General features: G+C 51.1%; 3 protein-coding genes across 3 annotated transcripts; all 3 read right to left on the reverse strand.

Annotated features, from left to right (window-relative positions):
- Positions 1-1,320: 1,320 nt before the first annotated feature.
- Positions 1,321-4,221, reverse strand: Aldh (Aldehyde dehydrogenase). Its single transcript, XM_003744481.1, has 8 exons — positions 4,081-4,221; positions 2,993-3,485; positions 2,679-2,855; positions 2,393-2,592; positions 2,070-2,288; positions 1,778-1,981; positions 1,557-1,670; positions 1,321-1,456 (listed from the first exon to the last, which is right to left on the reverse strand). Exons 1-8 carry the CDS (start codon positions 4,174-4,176, stop codon positions 1,424-1,426), a joined length of 1,536 nt encoding a protein of 511 aa, XP_003744529.1. The 5' UTR covers positions 4,177-4,221; the 3' UTR covers positions 1,321-1,423.
- Positions 4,222-4,645: 424 nt separating this feature from the next.
- On the reverse strand, positions 4,646-10,778 carry LOC100903707 (ribosomal protein S6 kinase beta-1). The gene is made up of 11 exons (XM_003744480.2): positions 10,453-10,778; positions 9,028-9,074; positions 8,784-8,907; positions 8,525-8,572; positions 7,966-8,092; positions 7,723-7,863; positions 7,437-7,615; positions 7,057-7,349; positions 6,866-6,948; positions 6,575-6,739; positions 4,646-6,463 (listed from the first exon to the last, which is right to left on the reverse strand). Exons 1-11 carry the CDS (start codon positions 10,543-10,545, stop codon positions 6,387-6,389), a joined length of 1,377 nt encoding a protein of 458 aa, XP_003744528.1. The 5' UTR covers positions 10,546-10,778; the 3' UTR covers positions 4,646-6,386.
- A 2,509-nt stretch (positions 10,779-13,287) lies between these two features.
- On the reverse strand, positions 13,288-18,085 carry LOC100906019 (kinase suppressor of ras). Its single transcript, XM_018639986.1, has 11 exons — positions 17,894-18,085; positions 16,722-16,932; positions 16,292-16,401; positions 16,009-16,142; positions 15,611-15,882; positions 15,250-15,431; positions 14,723-15,148; positions 14,496-14,576; positions 14,364-14,449; positions 13,994-14,277; positions 13,288-13,835 (listed from the first exon to the last, which is right to left on the reverse strand). The coding sequence occupies exons 1-11, from the start codon at positions 18,083-18,085 to the stop codon at positions 13,288-13,290; spliced, it is 2,526 nt and encodes an 841-aa protein (XP_018495502.1).
- Positions 18,086-20,896: the final 2,811 nt, after the last annotated feature.

The following is a 20,896-nucleotide window of genomic DNA, read 5'->3' on the forward strand; positions in this document are numbered from 1 at the left end:
ATGTCGTTTGTGAGCTGACGGCCACATCAAGTTCTTCTCTCCGAGAGGAGGTTCATGCTTGAGCAAGTCGGCAATAAGCTACTTTACGCGTGTTTACATGTCGTAGCGAGGGAGTGAAAGTAGGTAGGTATGCTAAAAAGACCATGGCATCCGGAGTGGGCTCGTTCGCTCGCGACGTCCCGAGGGGAGGAACGAACGTCTATTTCTCTGGTCGTTTTCGGGATGGAGTCCCGGGCGGAAGGAAGCCCACAGGGATTTCCGGAACCGACAAGAGCTTCGCTGCTCCTTCTGCATAATTAGGATGGATGACTGGCCGAATCGCTCATCAGCCTGATGACCTTGGCACTTCACAGAATCGCTACCTTTTCCAGTTCTGTAACTATCGACAGAAGACTGCGAAGTTTTCGAGCAGCTGAGCGCGCCTCCTCGCCGCATGACAAGATAGGTACACCTTAGACCTCAGTTAGGTAATGCTCATCGTCGGGTGGGACGATCGCGTAGTGCTGAGCTGCGTCGGAACATATCCGCGGGAAACCTATCGCTGATGGAGCTTTCTCGAATCCCTGGTATCTCGCCTGACCTGTCGGAATCGTGAGACTACCCTGCCAAGTTGAGACTTATCCGATCAATCGAGAAGGGGAACTCCCCGAATTCATGGAACCGTCGACGTTTGAGTCCATAGGATTTTCATTCTGATCGAGACGCCATGATGGATACAATCCACATCCATGTCCAGAATTCTCATTGAATAGAGAGTGAGACAACTTCCATCAGAGTGGAGGCATAAAGATCGTCCAAATCCCACGGAGTGAACCGATGGAACCGATGAGCTGCGGGATGAATGGGCCCGATGAATTCTATCCGTTGGATAAGCCTGAAGCCAACGGAGCTTCGGTGGAGACCGACTGATCGTCTCCTGCAAATAGCTAGGCGAGCGCTGCCGAGGATGAAGGGACAGCAATTAGCGTATTCCAAAGCGGAGTGTGAACGTGATCGCGCGTTCCGTGGATTCTCTCAAAAGATCGCCAGGGTGGATTCCTCGATGCTTTCGAGCGACTGGCAGCTCCAGCGGTAGGTGTATCACCGAAACCCATATCGCTCCTTTATCGATGAAAAGTGAACCGGGACGAAGATTCGTTAACAAATCCTCTAACCTCTAACCAATAGAAGACGTAACATAGCAGTATTTTCTGAGCGCACAGGAATCCGTCGGAGTGTTCCGACAGAAAAATTCTCGGACAGATTGAAATCCTTGTCGACTGATCGTTAGTCCGCTAACTCAGGAAGATTATGCCTCTCAAAGAATCGCGAATATGGGGATTAAAATGAGTTTTTAATTTTATTCAAGTCCATCATACGGAGTATACCGGCTCGGAAATGAATCGATTGGTTCGCTCCATGTCATAGAGGTGTAGCGGACATTCTAGCTGTTCTTCTGTGGAACCTTTATGCAAACCTGTAATCATTCACAGATACATAGGTCAAATGAAGCTTCAATTAGGTATCTCGAGGGCGGCTGGAAGAGGTCGGACTCCCGTCAAAAGCTTTCAACTCACGGTTTTGACTTCTGTGTAAGCTTGCAGACCGTATTCACCGAGCTCTCGCCCTAGACCAGACATCTTGAATCCACCGAAGGGAGCTTGGGCAGCCAGAGCATCGTAGCAATTGACCTGCATGAGCGCGAACGGATTGCATTTAGAAAAAATAGCGAGTGCCATGCCTTCAATCTTTGTCGATCAAACAAATTGCAGCATCCTCAACTATCTCGAGTCCTTACCCAGACAGTCCCAGCCTGTAGAGCATTACTCATATACATTGCTTTGTCGAGATCCTTGGTGAAAATCGCGGCTGCCAGGCCGTATTCCGAGTTGTTGGCCCTTCGGACGAGCTCTTCCATGGATTTGAACTTCAGAATTTGCATTACTGGCCCGAAGATCTCTTCACGAGCTATCCGCATATTATCCGTAACATCGCCAAACACCTGCGGAGGGCAAAAGTGGATGTGACGCTCTTTAGCGAATGATGTCGGTCAGAAGAAGCTACCGTTCCGATCCCCGAATTGGACTGACCGTCGGCTGCACGAAGTATCCTTTGCTTCCAGCGCGGACTCCTCCAGTGAGCAACTTGGCTCCATCCTTCTTGCCGGAGTCGATGAGTTCGAGGATTTTATTCATCTGGGTTTCATCGACCTGGGGACCCTGAGTGGTTTCCTGAGCGAAGGGGTCTCCCACTACCCGCTGCTTCGCTAGCTCGACGCTGCGCTCGACGAACTGGTCGTGTATTTTCTCCTGTTCCGGCAACAGAAAATTTAATTGAAGTCACTCTCGCTCCGTAGCCTACTTGGAGCGAATATATGTCTGACTGAGCGTTGATCAATCACGGATGAGCTCACCTCAACGAATATTCTCGTTCCGGCACAACAGCACTGTCCCTGATTGAAAAACAGCCCGAAATGAGCGGTCTCGATAGCTTGATCGATATCGGCATCGGCGAACACCATGTTCGGACTTTTGCCGCCGAGTTCGAGAGTGACCCGTTTGATGTTCGATTCAGCTGCAGCTTTCATCACCAGCTGGCCAACTGAAGTTGAGCCTTCAAAGGGGGAAATCGATTTTTCATTCGAGCGAATCCCGCGGGAGAAATCGCGGCGGATTTCCTTCAATATTAGCCTGACTCACCGGTGAACGCGACCTTGTTCACTTCAGGATGACAAGCGATGGCTTGTCCTGCCGATGGTCCCATCCCGGGGAGAAGATTGACGACCCCCGGAGGGAAACCGGCCTCCTTGATGAGCTGCCCTACGTACAGCGCCGTCAGAGGAGTCTGTTCGGCAGGCTTCATCACCACAGTGTTGCCTGCAAGTTCGTGGAGGGAAACGACTGACTAATTTTTTTGAACGATTTTCTCGGGGAAATCGAGTCTTGATTGAAGAACGTCCGAATTATTAATGAGTGGGGCAGAGCAGATTCTCTTTTGCTCACAACGGGCTTACCCATTGCGAGTGCGGGGCCAAGCTTCCAGGCCTGCATCAAGAGCGGGAAGTTCCACGGAATTATCTGACCACATACTCCGACGGGCTCGTGCTTCGTAAAAGCAAAATACTCCCCATCGATTGGGATAACCTTCCCGTGGTTCTTGTCAGCGTAACCGGCGTAGTATCGGAGACACCGAATCGACAGTTCGAGATCAACGTTGAAAGCGTCGTTGAACGGCTTGCCGTTATCCAGCGTTTCCAGGGAGGCGAGATAGACTCTGTCGCGCTCCATCAAGTCAGCCAGGCGATTGAGTAGCACACCCCTCTGGGAAGCGTCCATTTGGCGCCAGTCAGAACCCAATCTGAAAGCCTCGCTCGCAGCCTTGACTGCCTTGTCGACATCTTGCTTGTCGGCCTCAGAAACCTCGGCGATTTTCTCGCCCGTCGCCGGATTCACGGTGTCGAAGCGCTTCCCGGAAGCGCTATTCACGAACTCATTGTTTATGAAGAGCTGGAAAATCGAATGATGATCGGGTGTTATAATTATTCCATAAGCCGGCCTGTACCGGAGAGTCGCGATAGTAGACCGATTCTGATTGTTTCCATTTTGCCTCTGCTTGAATTTCCGCGGAGCGAGGAAACCTGTATTTGACGACCGACACCGATGGATGCCCGAGCCTGATAAGGGATCGCATTTGCGGACGCGTTCGTCTCATACATGCTGCTAACATTGGCCCTCCAACGTCTCAACATCGAACCGGGAACTCGCCTCCGGGAGGCAGTTCCGGGAGAAGACTTCTCCGATTTCGCGTGCTTGGCGTAGACCTCAGTGTCTCTGTGTGAGATCTCTCGGAATATCGGCGGAGCATTCCGTTAAGGACCGAGCGTCATGGAAACACCGATGTCGCCGGAACCAAGCGAGATGTACTAGCGGAAGTCATCACTCAATCCAAGTTCGGATGAGAGCGACCTCCACGAAGCTTTGCCGATGGTTATTCGACATGTACACCGAAATTCGATCGTTTGCGCTCAGCGCGAGCTCGAAGTTTTGTGGAGACTACTGTCAGAAAAATCAATCATGAAGCCAAGGGCCCAGCGAGCTGTACCTGTGTCACTCTGATGTCTGGACTCCGGATCGGTTGCACGTTGGCCTGAGCGCTGTAGGAACGCGCGAAAGCCGTCAGTCTGGAGAATCGGTGCATAATTCCTCGTGTCGACGTCGACGAAAACAAGTCAGGCTTCAAACTCTCAGCTGCTCGTGGGAGAACCGGCTGAGCGCGGCGCTGTGGTAGTGGAAAGGCGAGAGAACAAAACAGGCCACCGGCGAGAGAAAAGGCAAGCTGCTCCTTCTGTATGCAAGGCTCTGCAGTCCCTCCTTCCGCCAGCGTTCAGCTGATCCGCAACATCCTGGCCAGACCCGCTCAGCATGGCCTAGGATTGACGTCAAATGAGCCAGGACGATCCTGATCCAGTATTATTAATCATCGTTCTTTACAAAGTTTATTACCCTCGGAGAAAATGTGATTCCTCCAATTTCAAGGAAAAAGGGGATAATTTCAAGGCTCGTCTGCAAGCTTCGAAGTTCGATATCGTCTGATCCTTCCTAACGGAGACTCCTCTGGGACTAAAAAAAATACTGACTGATACGGAAGAACGCTCCTTTGAAATACATAGTATAGAAAATCAGATTTTTATTTTGATTGAGCCGACGCCGATGCATGCAACGTTTGTTCCTCTATCATCCGGCATCGGGAGCGGAATGGCTCTAACAAAAGTGGGGTGAGTTTCCCAACTCCTATTCCATTCAGCGTTCGGCGCCCAGACATCCTGGGTCAACTCGCTCCGATTCAGGGAGCCGACGATTCCCTTAGGCGACCTCTCGATTTTCAGAACTCAAGACTGACAAGCATGGGTTTGTGGGTTGTCCGCGGGAGATGAAGCGGGCTCCTTCAACGCTCGAGAGTCTCCCAATCGATCTTCTCGTCCCGATCTCCTCACAATGACTTTTTTTCTCTCATCTACAGTATCAGCTATCGTATGTATATTTACTTCTCCCTTGACGGCCCTTGACGATTTTTCACGGGGGCAGAGTGTGCGCGACTCTTCAATCAACGGCATCTTAGAAACAGGAATGGTCGTTCCCCCCCAATATTCAACCGGAGCCTAATAAGTTGCTATTCTCCTCCTTCGAGTCGATAAGTTCATCTCTTTCCTCCGAAACAATTCCTTCCCAGGAAGATGCCGAAGAGAGAAAGAGCATTCATCTGAAGGGTCCTCCCCTTCCGGTACTGACGGGACCTTCCAGCCTATACACGCTCAAGGGATGCATTGTACGTCATCACGCCTCACGAGGGATACCTGCCCTCGTGGGCTGGAAGCGGAACACCGGACTTGTTCAATTTCCCGCGATATATCCCAAGCTGAGGAATCCGAGCCAGGCTCGAGAGGAACCATTGAGGAGATGTGAGGCATCTCGATTTCTGAAATGCTCTGAGAATTGCACAAAAACGTGCGCAGGCGGGACCCGACAGCGGTGCTCATGTCGACGGTACTTCCGCGGCAGATTCCGAACTTGTCATACAGCATTACGAAGAAAGCCACGCGAAATCAGTGTGTCTCATATTCCCAACATGAGGCAAGGCAGATGGAGGTCCCCGAAATGATTCAGATTCGCATAAGAGTACCTCCTTACAGACAGATGTACAAGACGACCAAGTACATCAAACGACTTCGGAGTCCGATTTAAGACCCGAACCCATGAAGAATCATTCGCATGACTTCTCCGATTTGTGGCACGTGAGCTGCCCCGCTCCCCCAGGGCGAAACTTCTGGCGATTCGGTGATCTAAGCAACATGCGCAATCTCGGAGAGATGAGCTACAGATATATCGCTTGCAATCGCATGGTGTCGACGCACGACCCCGAGGCAGAAAAGGAGGGCTTCGGCAATGATCATGGAGGTCTTGTATCAGAGCATGTTGTCGAACAATCGATCAACTTCTTGAATATCATCTTAATTGGAACACAGGCAAACTCGATTCCTTTCTGCGAAGCACATGCTCCCGCTTCGAATCTTTCCCCCTCAAGTAATTATCGTGACGGAAATCACGCGTGGCGCATCCAAACTCTCCAGAATCCTCCTGAACGGGTCGGACTCCCCACCTGCGATGTATCAGCTGCTGCGCGACTTTCTCATCATCGCGGTAACTATTATCAAAGTAACTCAACAATCATTTCCATCAATCAACTGTGGTCCGAACGGCCATTAACCGATTCTCCTATTTGGCCTAAGCCATCTCGTCACGGCGGACAAAGAGCAAAACAATCCGCTCGAGATGGCAATATTACTCAATTTCCTCTAAAAGTGGACGTATTCCTCGAAAGCTAGATAAGCAGCTGACAGACGCATTATTTCATTGATACGTAGGATGCTTGGTTCGAGCCGGTATGTACAGACCGCCGGAGGTGTCCATTGCTTCGTCTTCCAGAGCTGAAAGCGTGAAAAACTGAATGAGTCCCACCGCTCTGGTATGGGTTTCCAGAGGGACCATCGCTCGGAGTCTGAGATGGTCTCAGAGCTCCGAAGAACAGCAATTTTTACCGGGGATTAGAGGTAACGTGAATGGTATGGCGGATAACCTCGGAGAACGCGCTTTCACAACCACTGTCGGTTCATGACTGGATTTCCGTAATTCGGCGAAAACCGAAGGTGCCACGTAGGTGAAACCCACAAAAACCTGGTTCACTGAGTCCGACAGCATGTTTCCTGTTGACAGAAGACAATACAATGAGAATCGACCCTAATTGAGAATCGAGCCTTGGTCCCCGAATAATTTCTCGTCAATACTCTCGATGCATGTTCCTGAAGGATGCGAAGGAACCTTGTCCTCACCATCATCGGGCGAATCAATCGGGGTTTGTTTGGTGAACTTCGTGTCGAATTGAGACGTATCGTCCTCGCTGACTAGCGGGGGCCTATCGTGAGAAAGGAAGAGAGAATACTCAAACACCCGAAACGTTCTTTCGAAACGTCGAAACGTATCCAGCTTCCAGACTCAGCGCAGAGAGGCATGAAGAACTCACTTGTAAGGGGGCTCGGTATCCCGGGCTATGACCCGATCCCAATTAGTGTTCTTGAAGAATGCGTGCACTTTAATGTCCTCGGCGTCTCCTTGGCCAGCACCAAGTCGTTGTCCAACTTGGCGCCTGAGGAGCCTCCGTAAAAGATCCTTAGCATCTGGCGTAAGATACGGGGGAAGATTGAGCTTACAGCGCAAGATTTTCTCAATTGTTTTCTTCCTGTTCTCCGCCGTGTAAGGAGGTGCGCCCGTCAACATATCGTACATGAGAGCACCCAACGACCACCAGTCGACAGCCTGCGGAGCAGAAATTTTCCGTTGAGATGGTTGGAACCGCACGATCAGCATCGAAAAACAAACGCACGATGGAAATGCCTCACGAACCTTCCCGTGACCTGTACGCATGAGTATCTCCGGTGCCATGTATTCGATGGTTCCACAGAAGGTGTTGGTCATGTCACCTTCCATGATGGATTCTTTGCAGAGACCAAAGTCCGTCAGCTTGACATGGCCGTCGGAGTCCAGGAGAATGTTCTCAGGCTTCAGGTCTCTGTAAATTATGCCTGGAACAGAGAGCGAGATCATGAGACATCCGTCGTTTCTGGTTCGCGTGCCTCTCGAATGAAGTAGCACAGGAGCGAACGATGACTGAATTTCCGCCGTATCTAACCTTCGCGGTGCAGATGCTCCAGAGCGAGGATGATCTCCGCAAGGTAGAAACAAGCTGTGTCCTCGAGGAAGATCCCCTCACGCTCCAGATGCATGAAGAGCTCCCCACCGGAGAGATATTCCAGGATCAGGTAGAGTTTGCCTGAGAAGGGATAAACGATTAGCTTTGGGAAAGAGCAAGCAAAGATCCGATAAACGCCTACGCCGGCACAGAATTCTCATTATTATCCACTGGGTATCTCACCATCGGTCTGGAAAGCATAAATGAGGTCCACAATGAACGGGTGTTTGATACTCTCCAGGATATTGCGTTCCGCCTTCGTGTGAGCCGTGTCTTTTTGATTCCGGACGACGGTGGCTTTCTTGAGGACCTGTAAGGAGGAGATTTGAGACCACAGAGCTCGCGACTCGAGAACACGCATCGACTCGTGGCTTCGGGTGTGGGAAAACATTGGATAAGTCTATTAATTCTTGCCGATGGTCTCGATACACGAAAGCCGCGACTATATCGCAGCTCGACGACGCCGACGCATGAGTCATGAGAGTAGCCATGGACATTCGAATATTTTGAAAGCCGCGCTCTTTCACACCGGATACCACAACTTCGCATAGAATTATACAGTGAGGGTCCGAGATATTTATTTCCGCCCCCCGCTGAGCGATTTCGATTCCCACTCTCGGGTCGGAGCGAAGGACTCCCCAGTTGCTTGGACCTAATCCGTAGGTAGCATTATCTAAGGCTCCCATGCGGAGTCCATGCCAACCGCAAGGTCGCCGGGGAGCACTCTAAATGAACCACCTACCTTCATCGCGAAGATTTTATCGGCGTCGGCACCGGTGATTTTCTTCACCTGGAACGAAAGCAGAGATTCAGTCCCCGAATCACGTAATCTGATGACACCGTCTGACAACGAGACAGCAATCGTTTGGGACGAGGAGTCTTCCGGTATTCGAATTAGAGTAGACAGAACGGTATCCGAAAAAGCCGGACAATTTCTACTCGACAATTCGGACGATGTTCGGATAGACCGAACGAGCTAGATAGAGTGAAATCAAACACACCTGAAAAACTTTTCCGTAGCCTCCTTTGCCGAGAACTTTGAGTAGCTCGAAATCTCTCGGACTGACTTTATTTTTCGGGTTCACAATTTCCGCCGATATGGGAATTTGCTCGACATTCGGACTACTGCGAGAGGATATGATAATCAGCATTAGGAAAAAATTCACGAGTGAAACGGTGTTCACGAATCATCGAGCATCCCGCTCGGATTATAAACAATGCGTCAATCGTAGAATAATCGCTTACTCCATGTCGACGCTATGGGGCTTCGATCTGTCATTGGCGACGGCTTCCTGGAAGCAAGAGATTCTATTAGCGGACGGTTGCCAGCTCCTATGACAGACCCAGCGATTAGATCACTGGTTACCAAGGCATTGTCGGCATAAGAACAGTCTGGTGATAATTATTTACAGCAACGGGGCTTCCGGCGAACTGAATCTACCGACTCCGGACTCGAGGAGTCGCTTTTTTTCCCATCACTGCCACGGGATGAAAACTGCGGAGCGGAGAAATTTTCCCCGAGCGAGACATGCTGAAAGGTTGCGGGCCAGCTCTTGCGGACATTCCGATCTTTGACAGTTGGTCAAGTGCATCGAGGAAGCAGCTGATCCGGTCAACAAGAGAAACGCTCGCCCCATGGAGCCGAGACGTTCATCTCCTGCGTTTCGTGCGCGCTGATTGCTGCTGCCTCCGCGCCGGCCTTGGCCTCCGGCGAGCTCCATCGATGATGGAAATTATGAAACTCGCGGTCGGAAGGAAGAGCTCCGCACGGAGATTTTTTCTCGAGAAGTATTCGAAGCAGGGGTTGTTTACGGAAAACCAGCTCAAGGAATCGTTCGATCCGGGTCGGGGTCGTCCCTGCTTATGTCCTATGAGATGAGATCCTTTTGGAGGACGGCGAGTGCATTTCAACAGCGAGATCATCCGCCAGGCGCGCTTTAGCCTTCTAATCCAATCAACAGGGTTTGAGCGCAACTCTCCGGATAGGCCCTCTGACGTGGACGTCGAATGTCTATCGAAGGAATTTCCCGGAAAGAGAATGACCCAGAGATAATCTTCCTCTCCTCGAATCGGCCGACTCTTCTGTTTCCGGGAAGCATTGAAATCCGGCATTCGCTTCATCGCGACGAATCGAGCGATTTAATCCGAATCATTCGCCTATGCATCGCATATCTGAGGATCTTTGAATCGAGGAGTTCGCAGACACCATATTGCGATATCCATCGAAGGTACGCAGCGGACTGCGTGGCCGTACCGCGGGAGCGTAGATATCGTCAACGGCGTTGTGGCCGCTGTGGCGGTCGACGACCGGTGATGAAGCCGCGTACTTCCGACTGCATACTCGATCGAGAGGCTGTGGAACTCATGTCTCCTGCATAGAACGAAACCCGAGCACCACCCGCATGCTCAGTCGCCTGCCTGTCCGCCCGCCCGAATGAACGACTGAGCCGCAGGTCTCATAGCCAATCAGCCAGGCGGCAAGCCAACTCGGCAATTCTTTCGCGAACCATCAGGCGGCCAATCGCAAATCATCAGTAGGTCAAGCGGCCAGACTCGATCTCCGTGAGAAATGGTTGTCGCACTAACCGGGATCGCGAATGAACAATCGAAAATAAAAAAGAGATCGCTATGGGGAACTCTCCTAATTGTAGCCGAGCCGTCGATACTCACTACTGCTTCCATATCGATGGCATCATCACCGACTTCTTCTTCGGTAACCCCATCCTCGTGCAGCTCCATATCGAAAAGTTCCTGACCGGCCATGCTGAATGATCGAGGTTCCACTTTTCCAGATAGTCTCTCCTCGGTGATAGCTTCCCGAAAACGATCCGGAAGCCAAGTCAATCAGCGAGCCCACCAGAGATGCCGACTACGCTCCGCTAGAAAGGCATTTACGATGATGACGGTGAAATTTGCACCGATGTCCCTCCGCGCTTGGGATTCCGCTGGGAACGCGATCCGAGCGGGACGAACCTCACAGAGCACCACGTTCAAATCTTGGAAGCAACGATGAAAACTCAAAAAACCGCAGCTGGTACTGTTTGTGGCGAGTGGCGACGACGATTGCAGCCGCTGCCGCCGCCTGTGATGGTGGTGGGTGTGGGATTAGCTTGAACAATTGTACCGTAGAGCCGTCGTTCGGAAGAGCGGCGATCCCCCGAACAGAAGGATGTAGACGAGAACTCCGATCGAGGATAACGGCGGTTCAAGTTTGATCAGAATGGAATCTGTCGACTGTGAATCGACGACAATGGTGCTGATGATTTCTGCCTGTAATCCGAATCGGGCGGTCCCTGGTTCGAGGAGAGTAGCGCTTCGGATCCTCGTCTGCCCCGTGGGCGCTGATATATGTACATATATACGGCTGACTGCGCCCCGGAGAGTCTGCACCGATTTCATCGGGGTCAGTTCCCCCATACACTTCTCCCTCTGGGATCGCCCTTTAGCCATATTCTGGGTCCTGTAGTGGCGGTGTAGGGCTTCAGTGGAGACGATGCTGCTCCTCCGTAAATCTTCGGAGAGAGTCAGGAGGGAGAGGATGCGAAGAATAGACGAACCAGAAGGCGGGACGACGGAAAGGCGCTGGAATCGACTCGAAAACGGTATACACGCGCTTCAGGAGGATGCATCTCCATTTAAACTAGATCGGTTTTTTTCGTGGGTGAGCATGCACGACCTCTGGGCTGGAGTAGCTTGTCAGTGCTGAAGTTCACCCACCCGCACGTATTCGGCTCCCTGGCATATTTGGAATTTCGGGAAGGAAAGCTTCCCGACACCCGACACATGCTCGCGCATACGAGCCCCGGCTCAACCCAGCATGGGGCAAACCTGGTCTCTGTCTTTGCTTTGGTTCATCGATTCGCTGGAGCCCAGGCCGATTAGACTCCCGTAGTCGACATCAGCTCGCGCTAAGGATCATTGAAAGCGGTTCATCATTCCCTTCATTCTCACGGAATCCATCGTTTATTCATGTGACGGACACACGTATTCTTTCATCTCGCTCGGATGTCTCCGAAATCGAATTCCGACGGAAACCTCTATCCAAATCACAAAATTTCATCACCGTTGATCGAGGTGGAGGTTCTCACGATCTCCGCGAACTCGTCACATTGCTTTCTCCAGGAGCAGGCACAGTTAGAGACATCAGATCCCTGACGACACTATCAGTACAGTCAAGTCTTCCTTAGTTATAATTCTCGGGAGACCGATTTCGGAGATAATTATAAGTTATAAGTTAGCGAAGGCTCATGTTTTTTCCTGTTCTTCCTCTTCCAGCGATATTTTATTAATATTTCTATGGTGAAAGTCTATGTTATAAGTTATCGGAGCGCTGCTGGAAATTGGTTCAAATTATAACTTAGCGAGGGTTTTTAATTTAGGGCGGGTTCAATTTAGGAAGACTTGACTGTATCGACATTTTGCCCTCAACAAAAGCCCGGTAGCTGCGGGGTCTGACATCCTGGAGTTCATATGTCGTAAGCATCAGGTGATTCTGCTGTCGCCTGATTTGGCTTGTCTTGAATTGTGATGAGCTCCAAATATCATCTGGTCATTCGGGTCCTTAGCTCTGCGAGTGAATCGCGAAGCAAACTATGATACTCACAGCAATATATTGCATTTGTCTGATGACTTCTAGAGCCGTCCTCGAGGCCCACATTCTCTCAATAAACTTTCTTCAGCAGTCATACTTTCTTCCAAGACCTCGGACTTCTCCTCGCGCGGAATTATGCTCGCAGGTCTGTATAGTCGGAATCTGTCGCTAGATATAGCATTGAGATACGTCTGTACCTCAATTTTCCGTCTGAATGACAATCAATAAATACATATCACTTCGGGAGACCTTTGCTCTAAGCTTTGGCTACCTTCTTGACTTAGGCGGTTTTGATGCTTCACTTTGACCGCTTCAATTACCGAGTTTTACAACGAATCAGTGATCACGATAACAAAAATCCTCGAGAGGTTTTTAAGGAGCTCATCACAGAGCTGCGTGACCCCAAGCTCATTCTCGTGTTGGGTTTCACCCCTCGAGAAGGACCCTCGACAAATCTGAATCTCAACGGAGTGGAGGGAATCCTAATCAATGCCAACCCCTGTTTTTAGCTGTGTTCGACTTTCCCACATTTGTCGCTCTTTCCCTTCGATTTGGGAACCCATGGATCCTATTAAAACGCGTTATCCCTCCTCGTTTCATGTACACACCGTCAATAATTTATCTACGCTGCGTACAACCAACCGGAGGCAGCCGGCGGATCGTCGTCTGAGCGACCAGAGAGATCACTATCAAATACATATAGATAAATAAGCTCTCAAGTTGATAAGGTGCTGATTTCTCACTGAGTCGTGAACCGTCACCGACTTGTTGCCACAAGTCTTCGCTCGACATCGTACACCAACGGAACGCACGGCGAAAACGAAGAGTTGAACATCTCTCCTGAGGAAGCATTCGCTCTCAACCAGCCAGCTTCGTATGTAGTTAGTCCACCAGAGATGTGCTCGAACGAGCCTTCAACGCACAGACTCGGTGGAACGCGCCAAATTTGATGGTTGAGATGGACAACGCGTAAGTTTCCGCTTCGGTAGTCTCAATAAGTGCATCTGTAGTCGCGCGAAATCGGGTCGATCGTGGGCTTGGAAGGCCCAGCACGACATGAGAATCTCCTTGAAATCTACCGTCGATTGGAAATTCGCCAAGGACGGTTTGATACCTTTCGAAACTTGATAGATAACACTCTCTGGAGGTTGCCGACGGAAAGGCCAAGTACCCGTGAGCAGTTCGAAAAATACCGTTCCAAAAGCATAGACATCACTCCGAGTAGAAAATGAGAGATCTGGGTGCTCAACACCCGGCCGGAGATCTTTGAGGAGCTCCGGCGCCAGGTAGCAGAGCCATCCGTGAGGAATCGTCAGATAATTTCCTTTGCGGCCGTCTTGACAAAGTTTCACTACAGAGAATAGACCAAAGTCTGTGATGACGATCTTGCCGTTCTCGTAGAAAATGTTCTTTGTCTTCAGATCCTTGTGCAGGATACCTCTTGCGTGTAGATAGCCCATACCTGAAATGGGATTCAGTGAACCTCCTCTCCGTTTGCATGGTACTCTGCGAGAACAAGGGAAATGGCGAGGGGGAAATTTATCCCATACATATAACCCGCAGGAGCGTCTCGCTCTCTCCTCCCGAGGAGAGGGCGGGAGCAACGAAATCATCACTCACCTAAGCAGACCTGTAGCGCGATACTTGCGATTTTGCTCAGGTTGAATTTGTCACCGCGAAGGTGAAGGTGCCGATAGAGAGTTATTCCCTTACAAAGGGAAGTTACGATGGCCAAGTTCGGGGGCTTCACGCAAGCTCCCATGAATAACACAAGATTCTCATGCCGCGTTTTTCGGAAAATTGCGACTTCCTGCTTGAATGTTGCCATTATCTCAGATCTCCTCCTATGTGACGCCGATTCCATGTTCAGCATTTTGACTGCTACAGCACCGTGCCAATTACCCCTGCGAGAGAAGAAAACTTTTATCAGCGGGATGCTGGAAGACGAGTGCATGAAGTGATCAGTTACTCCGTCGAATGCAGCTCTCACCTATAGACCACTCCAAACTGGCCCTCGCCTAGCTTTCCTTCGAGATTCACCTCATTCAGTGGTATGTCCCATTCTCGAGATGATAGCTAGAAAGGAAAGATCCGCGCGGTTATGCCGAGCCATTCAAAGGACGACGCTCTGCGCGGCTCTCTGAAAACCAACCTGAGAATCCTGGGAGTTGATTCTGTGTGCCATGGTTTTCTCACTGTCAGTCTGTGAAAGAGAGGGGGCCCGATTCAGCGAGGATGGTCAGGAGTGGAGCTCGTTCTGACCGCTCCCGAATCACGGGCGGCCCATGCATGCGGGCAGATCAGACTGTTCAGCAGGCACACAATCTGGTCAGCATTGGTCCTACTCACGCTTGCGCTTCCCGAGTTTGAATTGCCGGACACCACCGTCTTCTCCGAGTCCGTCATCGACTTGGTCTTCTTGCTTCCGCCGGTCGTGTAATCTCCTGAATTGCTCTGACTCTTACTCCCTCGTTTGAAGTCTTCCTGGGTAGGGAAACGGAACTTCTTGCCCCCATTCGAGCCCGAGAGACCCCCGGAGCTCGAGAAGTGCGGAGAGTTCGGGGCAGACGAGGTGCACGACGACGTAGTGCTCGAGGAATCTCCCGCGTGGTGCGAAAAGCCTCCGCGCAAGTTGCCCGCGAGCGCGTGCTTGGGCATCCCGCACGGGGAGTAACTCCCGAGCGACACTGTGAGACCCCCGTAAACTCCTTGTTGTTGGAATCTTTGCGCGAATACGTCCAGCAATTCATTCGGAAGACCGCAACTCGGCGGGACCTGGAAATGATTTCGGCATGATTCAGATACGGGCATCCGGCGTTGGTCCAGAATTGGCTTGTGCTCTGGCAAAAACTTTCGGAGCCATGGAATGTACGAACCTTATCGGCACAATCTCTATGGCAGCGGAACTTGCACTCCTTGCATTTATACCCGAAGAACATGGGCTTATTACACTGTTGACAGTTGGCCACTTTGACTCCGGACTCGAATCTGTGACGAATCGCGTGGCTCATGCAAGGCAACCGCGGTGATCGAGGTACAGTGTTGCTTCCTGATGAAGCTGCGAAGGGTAGAATTATTTGCTTTTTGAATTCGCCAATTTTTTATCCTCGGTGGTTCGATGAAAAAATGGGACTTCTCGATGAAGAGAGAACGGGGACACTTTCTCGATTCGAGCGAGGCTCGCTAGGAGCGAAAAAGACTCAAGATTTTCTCCTGCTAGAATTTCGATAATCGAACCTTGGCCGTTCGAGGAAACGCGAGATTTCTCCGGTTGGTCCACAAAACAAGCATCGACAGAAGCGTCAGGTGACGTCGCGAATGAGGGACTTCTTGACGGTGACAGGGAACCCGTCGAGCTAGGTGTGGGCTCGGTCTGTAGTCGTCTGCGGGTGAATCGAGGAACGTTCTTCTCCCGGTCGGACCGGCTGAGATCCGATCGAGACTTCGCCACTAATCCACCGGGACTATTCTCTGCACAACCCGTATTCTTCCGTTGATGCGGCGGAGTTCTGTAGTGAGAGCATTGATCAGAGTACTTGAGGTACATCTCCTCTGTTGAGCGGACGAGGCTTCAGCTCTAGGCTGCTCGTCCCCGGAATAACATGTCTGACACCGTCCTACCCCGATCAACTCACTTCGTCAGTCGAGGCAGAATTGGTTTCTTCTGGGCTTTCGGGGCCGCCTGGCGGAGAGGCGTCGACGGCTGTGCTGCTTGGAATTCGGCTTTCCCGAGGTATTCCCAGCTGAGATCTTCGTCATAGTCCACAAACTATGGAAGTGATATTTCTTCTGATTGATATAGCCACCGACTTTCCCCAGATCGAGACTCCCCGGCAGTTTCCTGTACCGAGCGAATCTCTGGGGCGCATGCATAGCATATAATCACTTGTTACATACTACATTCTCAGTTTTTCGTACCTTTCCCAGGGGATATTCTGTCGTTCTGTAGCGCTCCACGACTTTCCGCAGGTTTCGTAAAGCAACCACAAGGTGTGCGCGATCTTCTGCGTCGCCGTCGCAGAGAGCATCTGTAATGCGAGGGAGCAGTGAGCGTGCGCGCTTGGGTTGGGGTCGAGTGACAGGAAGAGAATCATCTCGCCCATTCAGTGACGTGCGAGACAAGTGACCGCTAGGGTGTCCCAGTCACGAAGCGGCGATTCGATGGGCTACCTGCGAGCTAGTGTTTCGTTTAAAACGCGAGCAGTGCGATCAGAGGTGATAATTGAACGTATAATGTCTGACGAGAATGAGGGTCTCGGGACTCGAAGTTCCGAAAGAAATCCGGATGTCACCAAGAGTCAGAGGACGTGCTTGTAATCATCAATTTTAATTCGGAGAAATTCTTTACCTTTTATTTGGTCATCCGTGCGTTGGAACAAGCGATCGAAGCTATCACCCGTTATCTCTCGTATGCTGGCAATACTGCTCTCTGTCAGTCCCACTATCCGGAACCAACAGTCCAGTTGGGGGAAGGCTTCGAGATCGTCGTCTTGAGCACCTTGTGGGGGAACTTTTCTGCGATGATATATTTGTCGAGCGGTGTATTGAACACATACTGACTGGAATGCAAGAGGAAAACAGATGATGGGCGGTTAGACATCTGCGTCTAGTTTCAGAGAGTAGAATCAAGTGAGTCGCGGGAGCTCCCGGGAAATAATTCCTATATTGTAGGGCCGGATTCCTCTGAATCCTTGGTCGGAATGAATGCCGGCGACTTCGATTCGTAGGAGTCAAGATCCGCCGATGACTTGAATCTCAGGGATCTTAATCGCTCGAAGGGACGATGGCACACCGAAGAAAGGAGGCTCTCTCTAGCTCTCTTCGTTGTGGGGCAGGCTGGGCCGAACATCTCGGGAGAGATTCAGGCAATGCATGTTGAGGCTCACAAGGCATCGGGTCGTTTCCCCCGAGGAAACTCGGCAAATAGTTCCGTCTCTTCGAAGACTCGAGAAAGGCTCCCGGTCAAATCGACAGCTAACTTCACGGAGGCCCGTCGACCGACGGGGACAATTCTGTAAATGCACAGCTGATCCCGGCCGTTTTCGGCTTCCGGGGAGTTGCGTCCATCGAATACTCGCCGTCAGTCAGTCGATTTATTCTCAGAATTATCATCGAGCCTCACCCCGCGAACACGAAAAAGGATAGAATTCGAATGCATCTCGATCCGGGGAGATCTGCACGTCCTGATAGCAATTGACTCCATGACGAATAGAGCAGCATGGGGCGCGATGATAGGTTCGGTGCTTGATCGTGACGATTTTCGGGTGGACTGCAGCTCAAATAGAGTTTTCGCGTTCCATGGAAATGCTACTCTGGAACTCGCGCAGGACAAGCGAGAGCGAATCTGCAGTGTGTTGGATACAGGGGACAGGGAACACCATGTGATTGACCCGAACCCTCTCGCATGATAGCGAGCTCCTCGGCGGAATGCAGAGGAAAGTGGCACTCAGATTCACTGCAATCGAAGTATGAACCATCCGGGAGACAGAAAAGGAATGTCTTGTGTTGGAATGGACTTACCTGAGCGCATCGGACTTCTTTTCGAACGAGCTCGCTTCTCGAACTCAGCTTTGTTTTGAAACGCACCATACGGTCATACCAGAGATCGATCGAGAACTGAAGCAACCTGCACGCCCCTGAAGGGCTATACTCGTTGTCGTATTTGAGGTTGTCAGAATCCCTCAACTCCCGTAAACGCTTTCGATGCTCCATGACTACATTTACTACCCGACGAAAGTACGATCATCGCTTGCGCGCTGATCCAACTGGCTCTAGGACGCTCAATGCTCTGGGAGAGGGTCCGTCTGGAGAGGGTTGACTCTCGAGATTTCCGTGCAGAGGTGAATGCGGCTTTTTCGTGCCGCAGACGACAGTGTATCTCGCTCCGCGCGCCGGTTTCGGGATCGAGAACTCCTGGGACGTCTAACGGTTTTGATCATAAATGAATGTCAGCGGAGACGCGGAGGGGAATCTGGATATCAGGGGACATTCATTTTTCGAGCAGAGAATCCCAAACGGTGCCCCGGCGAGAGCAGTTTCCGGATCACGCTCCTGTCTTAGACTGTCAAGTACGCCGGGTTCGGGGAACGGTATTATCCGGAAAACGGAGGAATGGCTCGACGCCATCCAGGCGAGATGCCGTAGAGGGTGGATGGCGAGAGGATTCGGAGCGCGCGGCAATCGAGAGAGGCAGTACTGATGCTGATTCGGGAGAACCCAGCGGCCTCCCCGACCTGCCTTCTGATCGAATTGGGACAGGGGTAACCTCTTTAGTCTTGCGAACCGCCGCATCCATGGTGCAGACGCATGTACCCGCGTCGACCCCCTGCTGAGGCGGGAATCGCTTCAACGCTGTGACGCGGAGAATCATATCGCTTCGTTCCCACCGCGGAAGTCTCGGTTCTCGAACTCTCATTTCGAGAAACGCCGTACAACTACCTCCAAAACCTTGTTGGGATCTTTGCGCAAATACATACAGCAATTCATCCGATTTTGTGCGGCAGAAATGGTAGAATACGCGGCGAATGAGGAGGGTGGACATCGCGATAGCCGCGAAATTCGTTCGAAGCCCGTAAGAATTCGCTGAGTTCCGACGGAATCCGCGGGAAGCAGGTCTGCCTTCAAGAAGTTTAGAGGATCTCCCTCCGAAGCTCATGCCAGAAAGGTCTATAACATTAGAAATTCTGGCTTATTCGACTCCGGCGGCTTCCCTGAAGTCGAGAGCATGGCCGGTATGTTGTTTCCACTGTCTTTCGACGGGAACAATCATTTCAATGAATAAACATATTCCTGTCTTAGGAAGCGTCAACATTCGCTGCAATCGCCAGGAAGCGTCAGGAAACTGTAGCAGCTACAGTACTCTTTTAAACGATCCGCGTTTTACGCGCAGGTCGACTGCCACCTAAAATATGAGCATGACGACGATCTACGGAGGAACGACTGAGAAGCCCCCCGCGAAAATCCCGAAACTGCAGAAAAGAACTCTTGGAGCCGTATTCGTCGCTCCTCGGAACGCCCTCTCAGCCCTTCTGCTCAGAGAATACGGAATTCCAAAGTTCAGAAGCCTTAACGCCTACAGCCTATTGTACCAGCTATATGTATACAGTCATACGCCATCTACGGGAACCAACTCATGTACATCAGACCCTATCCAGAGTGGCGGGTCTTCTGGAGACTACAGAGATGACGAAGTACAGAAATCGCAGGAGTCCATTACCCAACTTGACCCGACTATAAAACAGACTCCCAGAGAATATCCGAAGATGCATAGACAATCCTCATGTAAAAACGGTAGGTCAGTAAACGCAGGGGATACCAGAAGACGCTTTTTAAGAAGCACTTCGAGTATCAGCCTCGACGATATGGAAATGATACTGTTCTGAGACAACCAAAAAGTTCGCTAGCCCTGGGTCGAATGTTCGACTCCATCTAGAGTGCGAACCTCGTATCAGGGATTCAGATCCCTGTGGAATGTGGAGACACAGGTGAGTCCGACACGATTGCTACCGGAGTATGAGACCCTCCTCCTTCTTCGGACACGGGATGATTCTCCTATTTGCACCGAATGCTTTCATTCCGGACGGTCGAGAGAATTCTCCTCCGAACAGAAATGTCGCTATCAACTCGACAAACGGTGTACTTCCACGAGAGTTTGCGGTCCATTTGCGGACTGGTTTCGATGCCTAAAGAACGAATTCGACTCCCGGCGAGATTGCCGGTGTACTTCCCTCCGCTCGATTGTTGTAATGATTGTATTTCCTCGGCCTCTTGAATCAATCGGATAATTCCACTCCTTGCACTTTCTGAGTACCCGTCCTCCGCTGCGATAGAGTACCCGCCTGAGGTCCCTCTTACGTCACAGCAGTCGAGCGATTTCATTTATTCATTCAACAGTAGGGGCCTGAGCCCGCGAGCCATGCGGTCGCATGTTGGTGACACCTTTCCTCTAGATATGCAGGCACATTGATATCAGGAAGATAATATGAATGATTTCACTCGAAGCTTGGATGTTGAGTGATGCCGCAGGCTCCTGATGTCGTTGGGGAGAATGTTCCAAATCATGACCATCTGGTTCACCGGCGACGACCGCGAGGACGCGTAAGCGGTCGCTGGGGTTTTCGCAATGAGGTATGGCGAGTGAGTGGGATGGCGGAAAGTCGGGGAAGCGGTGGACAGATTGAAAAGACAGACAGGCTACGCGGTATCGATATAGTTGGGAGACATTTGGAATATTGAGGAGCTTACGAAGGGGGAATGCTGATGATCGAGGGGGAAGCCCAAAAATCGCCCTTAACGAGTTGTTCTGAGAGACCTGGATCAGACGAGACACAGTTGATGGGCAGGAGCCCCATACGGCAATACAGTAGGAAATCGAGCTATTTACAAAGGCGTCGAGGAAACCGAGTCGGCGCAGTCGATGGAGACAGAGACAAAGGTGATGAGTTTGGAGTGAAGCTTGGTGGCGTGGTCTTGCCACTCTAAGAAGTTATCGGGAGCAAAGGAGGCTAGTCTTCTTGGCGTTGA

Source organism: Galendromus occidentalis, unplaced genomic scaffold (genome assembly GCF_000255335.2).
Source record: "Galendromus occidentalis unplaced genomic scaffold, Mocc_1.1 scf7180000077469, whole genome shotgun sequence".
NCBI classification, from domain to species: domain Eukaryota; kingdom Metazoa; phylum Arthropoda; class Arachnida; order Mesostigmata; family Phytoseiidae; genus Galendromus; species Galendromus occidentalis.

Bases quoted from the DNA above. Each gene is read 5' to 3' on its own strand.
- Aldh (XM_003744481.1), bottom strand. From the start codon at position 4,176: ATGCACCGATTCTCCAGACTGACGGCTTTCGCGCGTTCCTACAGCGCT. The intron at 2,856-2,992 runs GTAAGCCCGTTG...ACGAACTTGCAG, and splicing joins TGGCCCCGCACTCGCAATGG to GCAACACTGTGGTGATGAAG. The intron at 2,289-2,392 runs GTGAGCTCATCC...TTGCCGGAACAG, and splicing joins GAACGAGAATATTCGTTGAG to GAGAAAATACACGACCAGTT.
- LOC100903707 (XM_003744480.2), bottom strand. From the start codon at position 10,545: ATGGCCGGTCAGGAACTTTTCGATATGGAGCTGCACGAGGATGGGGTT. The intron at 7,864-7,965 runs GTGAGATACCCA...ATCCCTTCTCAG, and splicing joins TTATGCTTTCCAGACCGATG to GCAAACTCTACCTGATCCTG. The intron at 7,350-7,436 runs GTTCGTGAGGCA...TCTGCTCCGCAG, and splicing joins TGCGTACAGGTCACGGGAAG to GCTGTCGACTGGTGGTCGTT.
- LOC100906019 (XM_018639986.1), bottom strand. From the start codon at position 18,085: ATGGAGCATCGAAAGCGTTTACGGGAGTTGAGGGATTCTGACAACCTC. The intron at 16,143-16,291 runs GTACGAAAAACT...TCACTTCCATAG, and splicing joins CAGAATATCCCCTGGGAAAG to TTTGTGGACTATGACGAAGA. The intron at 14,278-14,363 runs GTGAGAGCTGCA...CTTCTCTCGCAG, and splicing joins CAGTTTGGAGTGGTCTATAG to GGGTAATTGGCACGGTGCTG.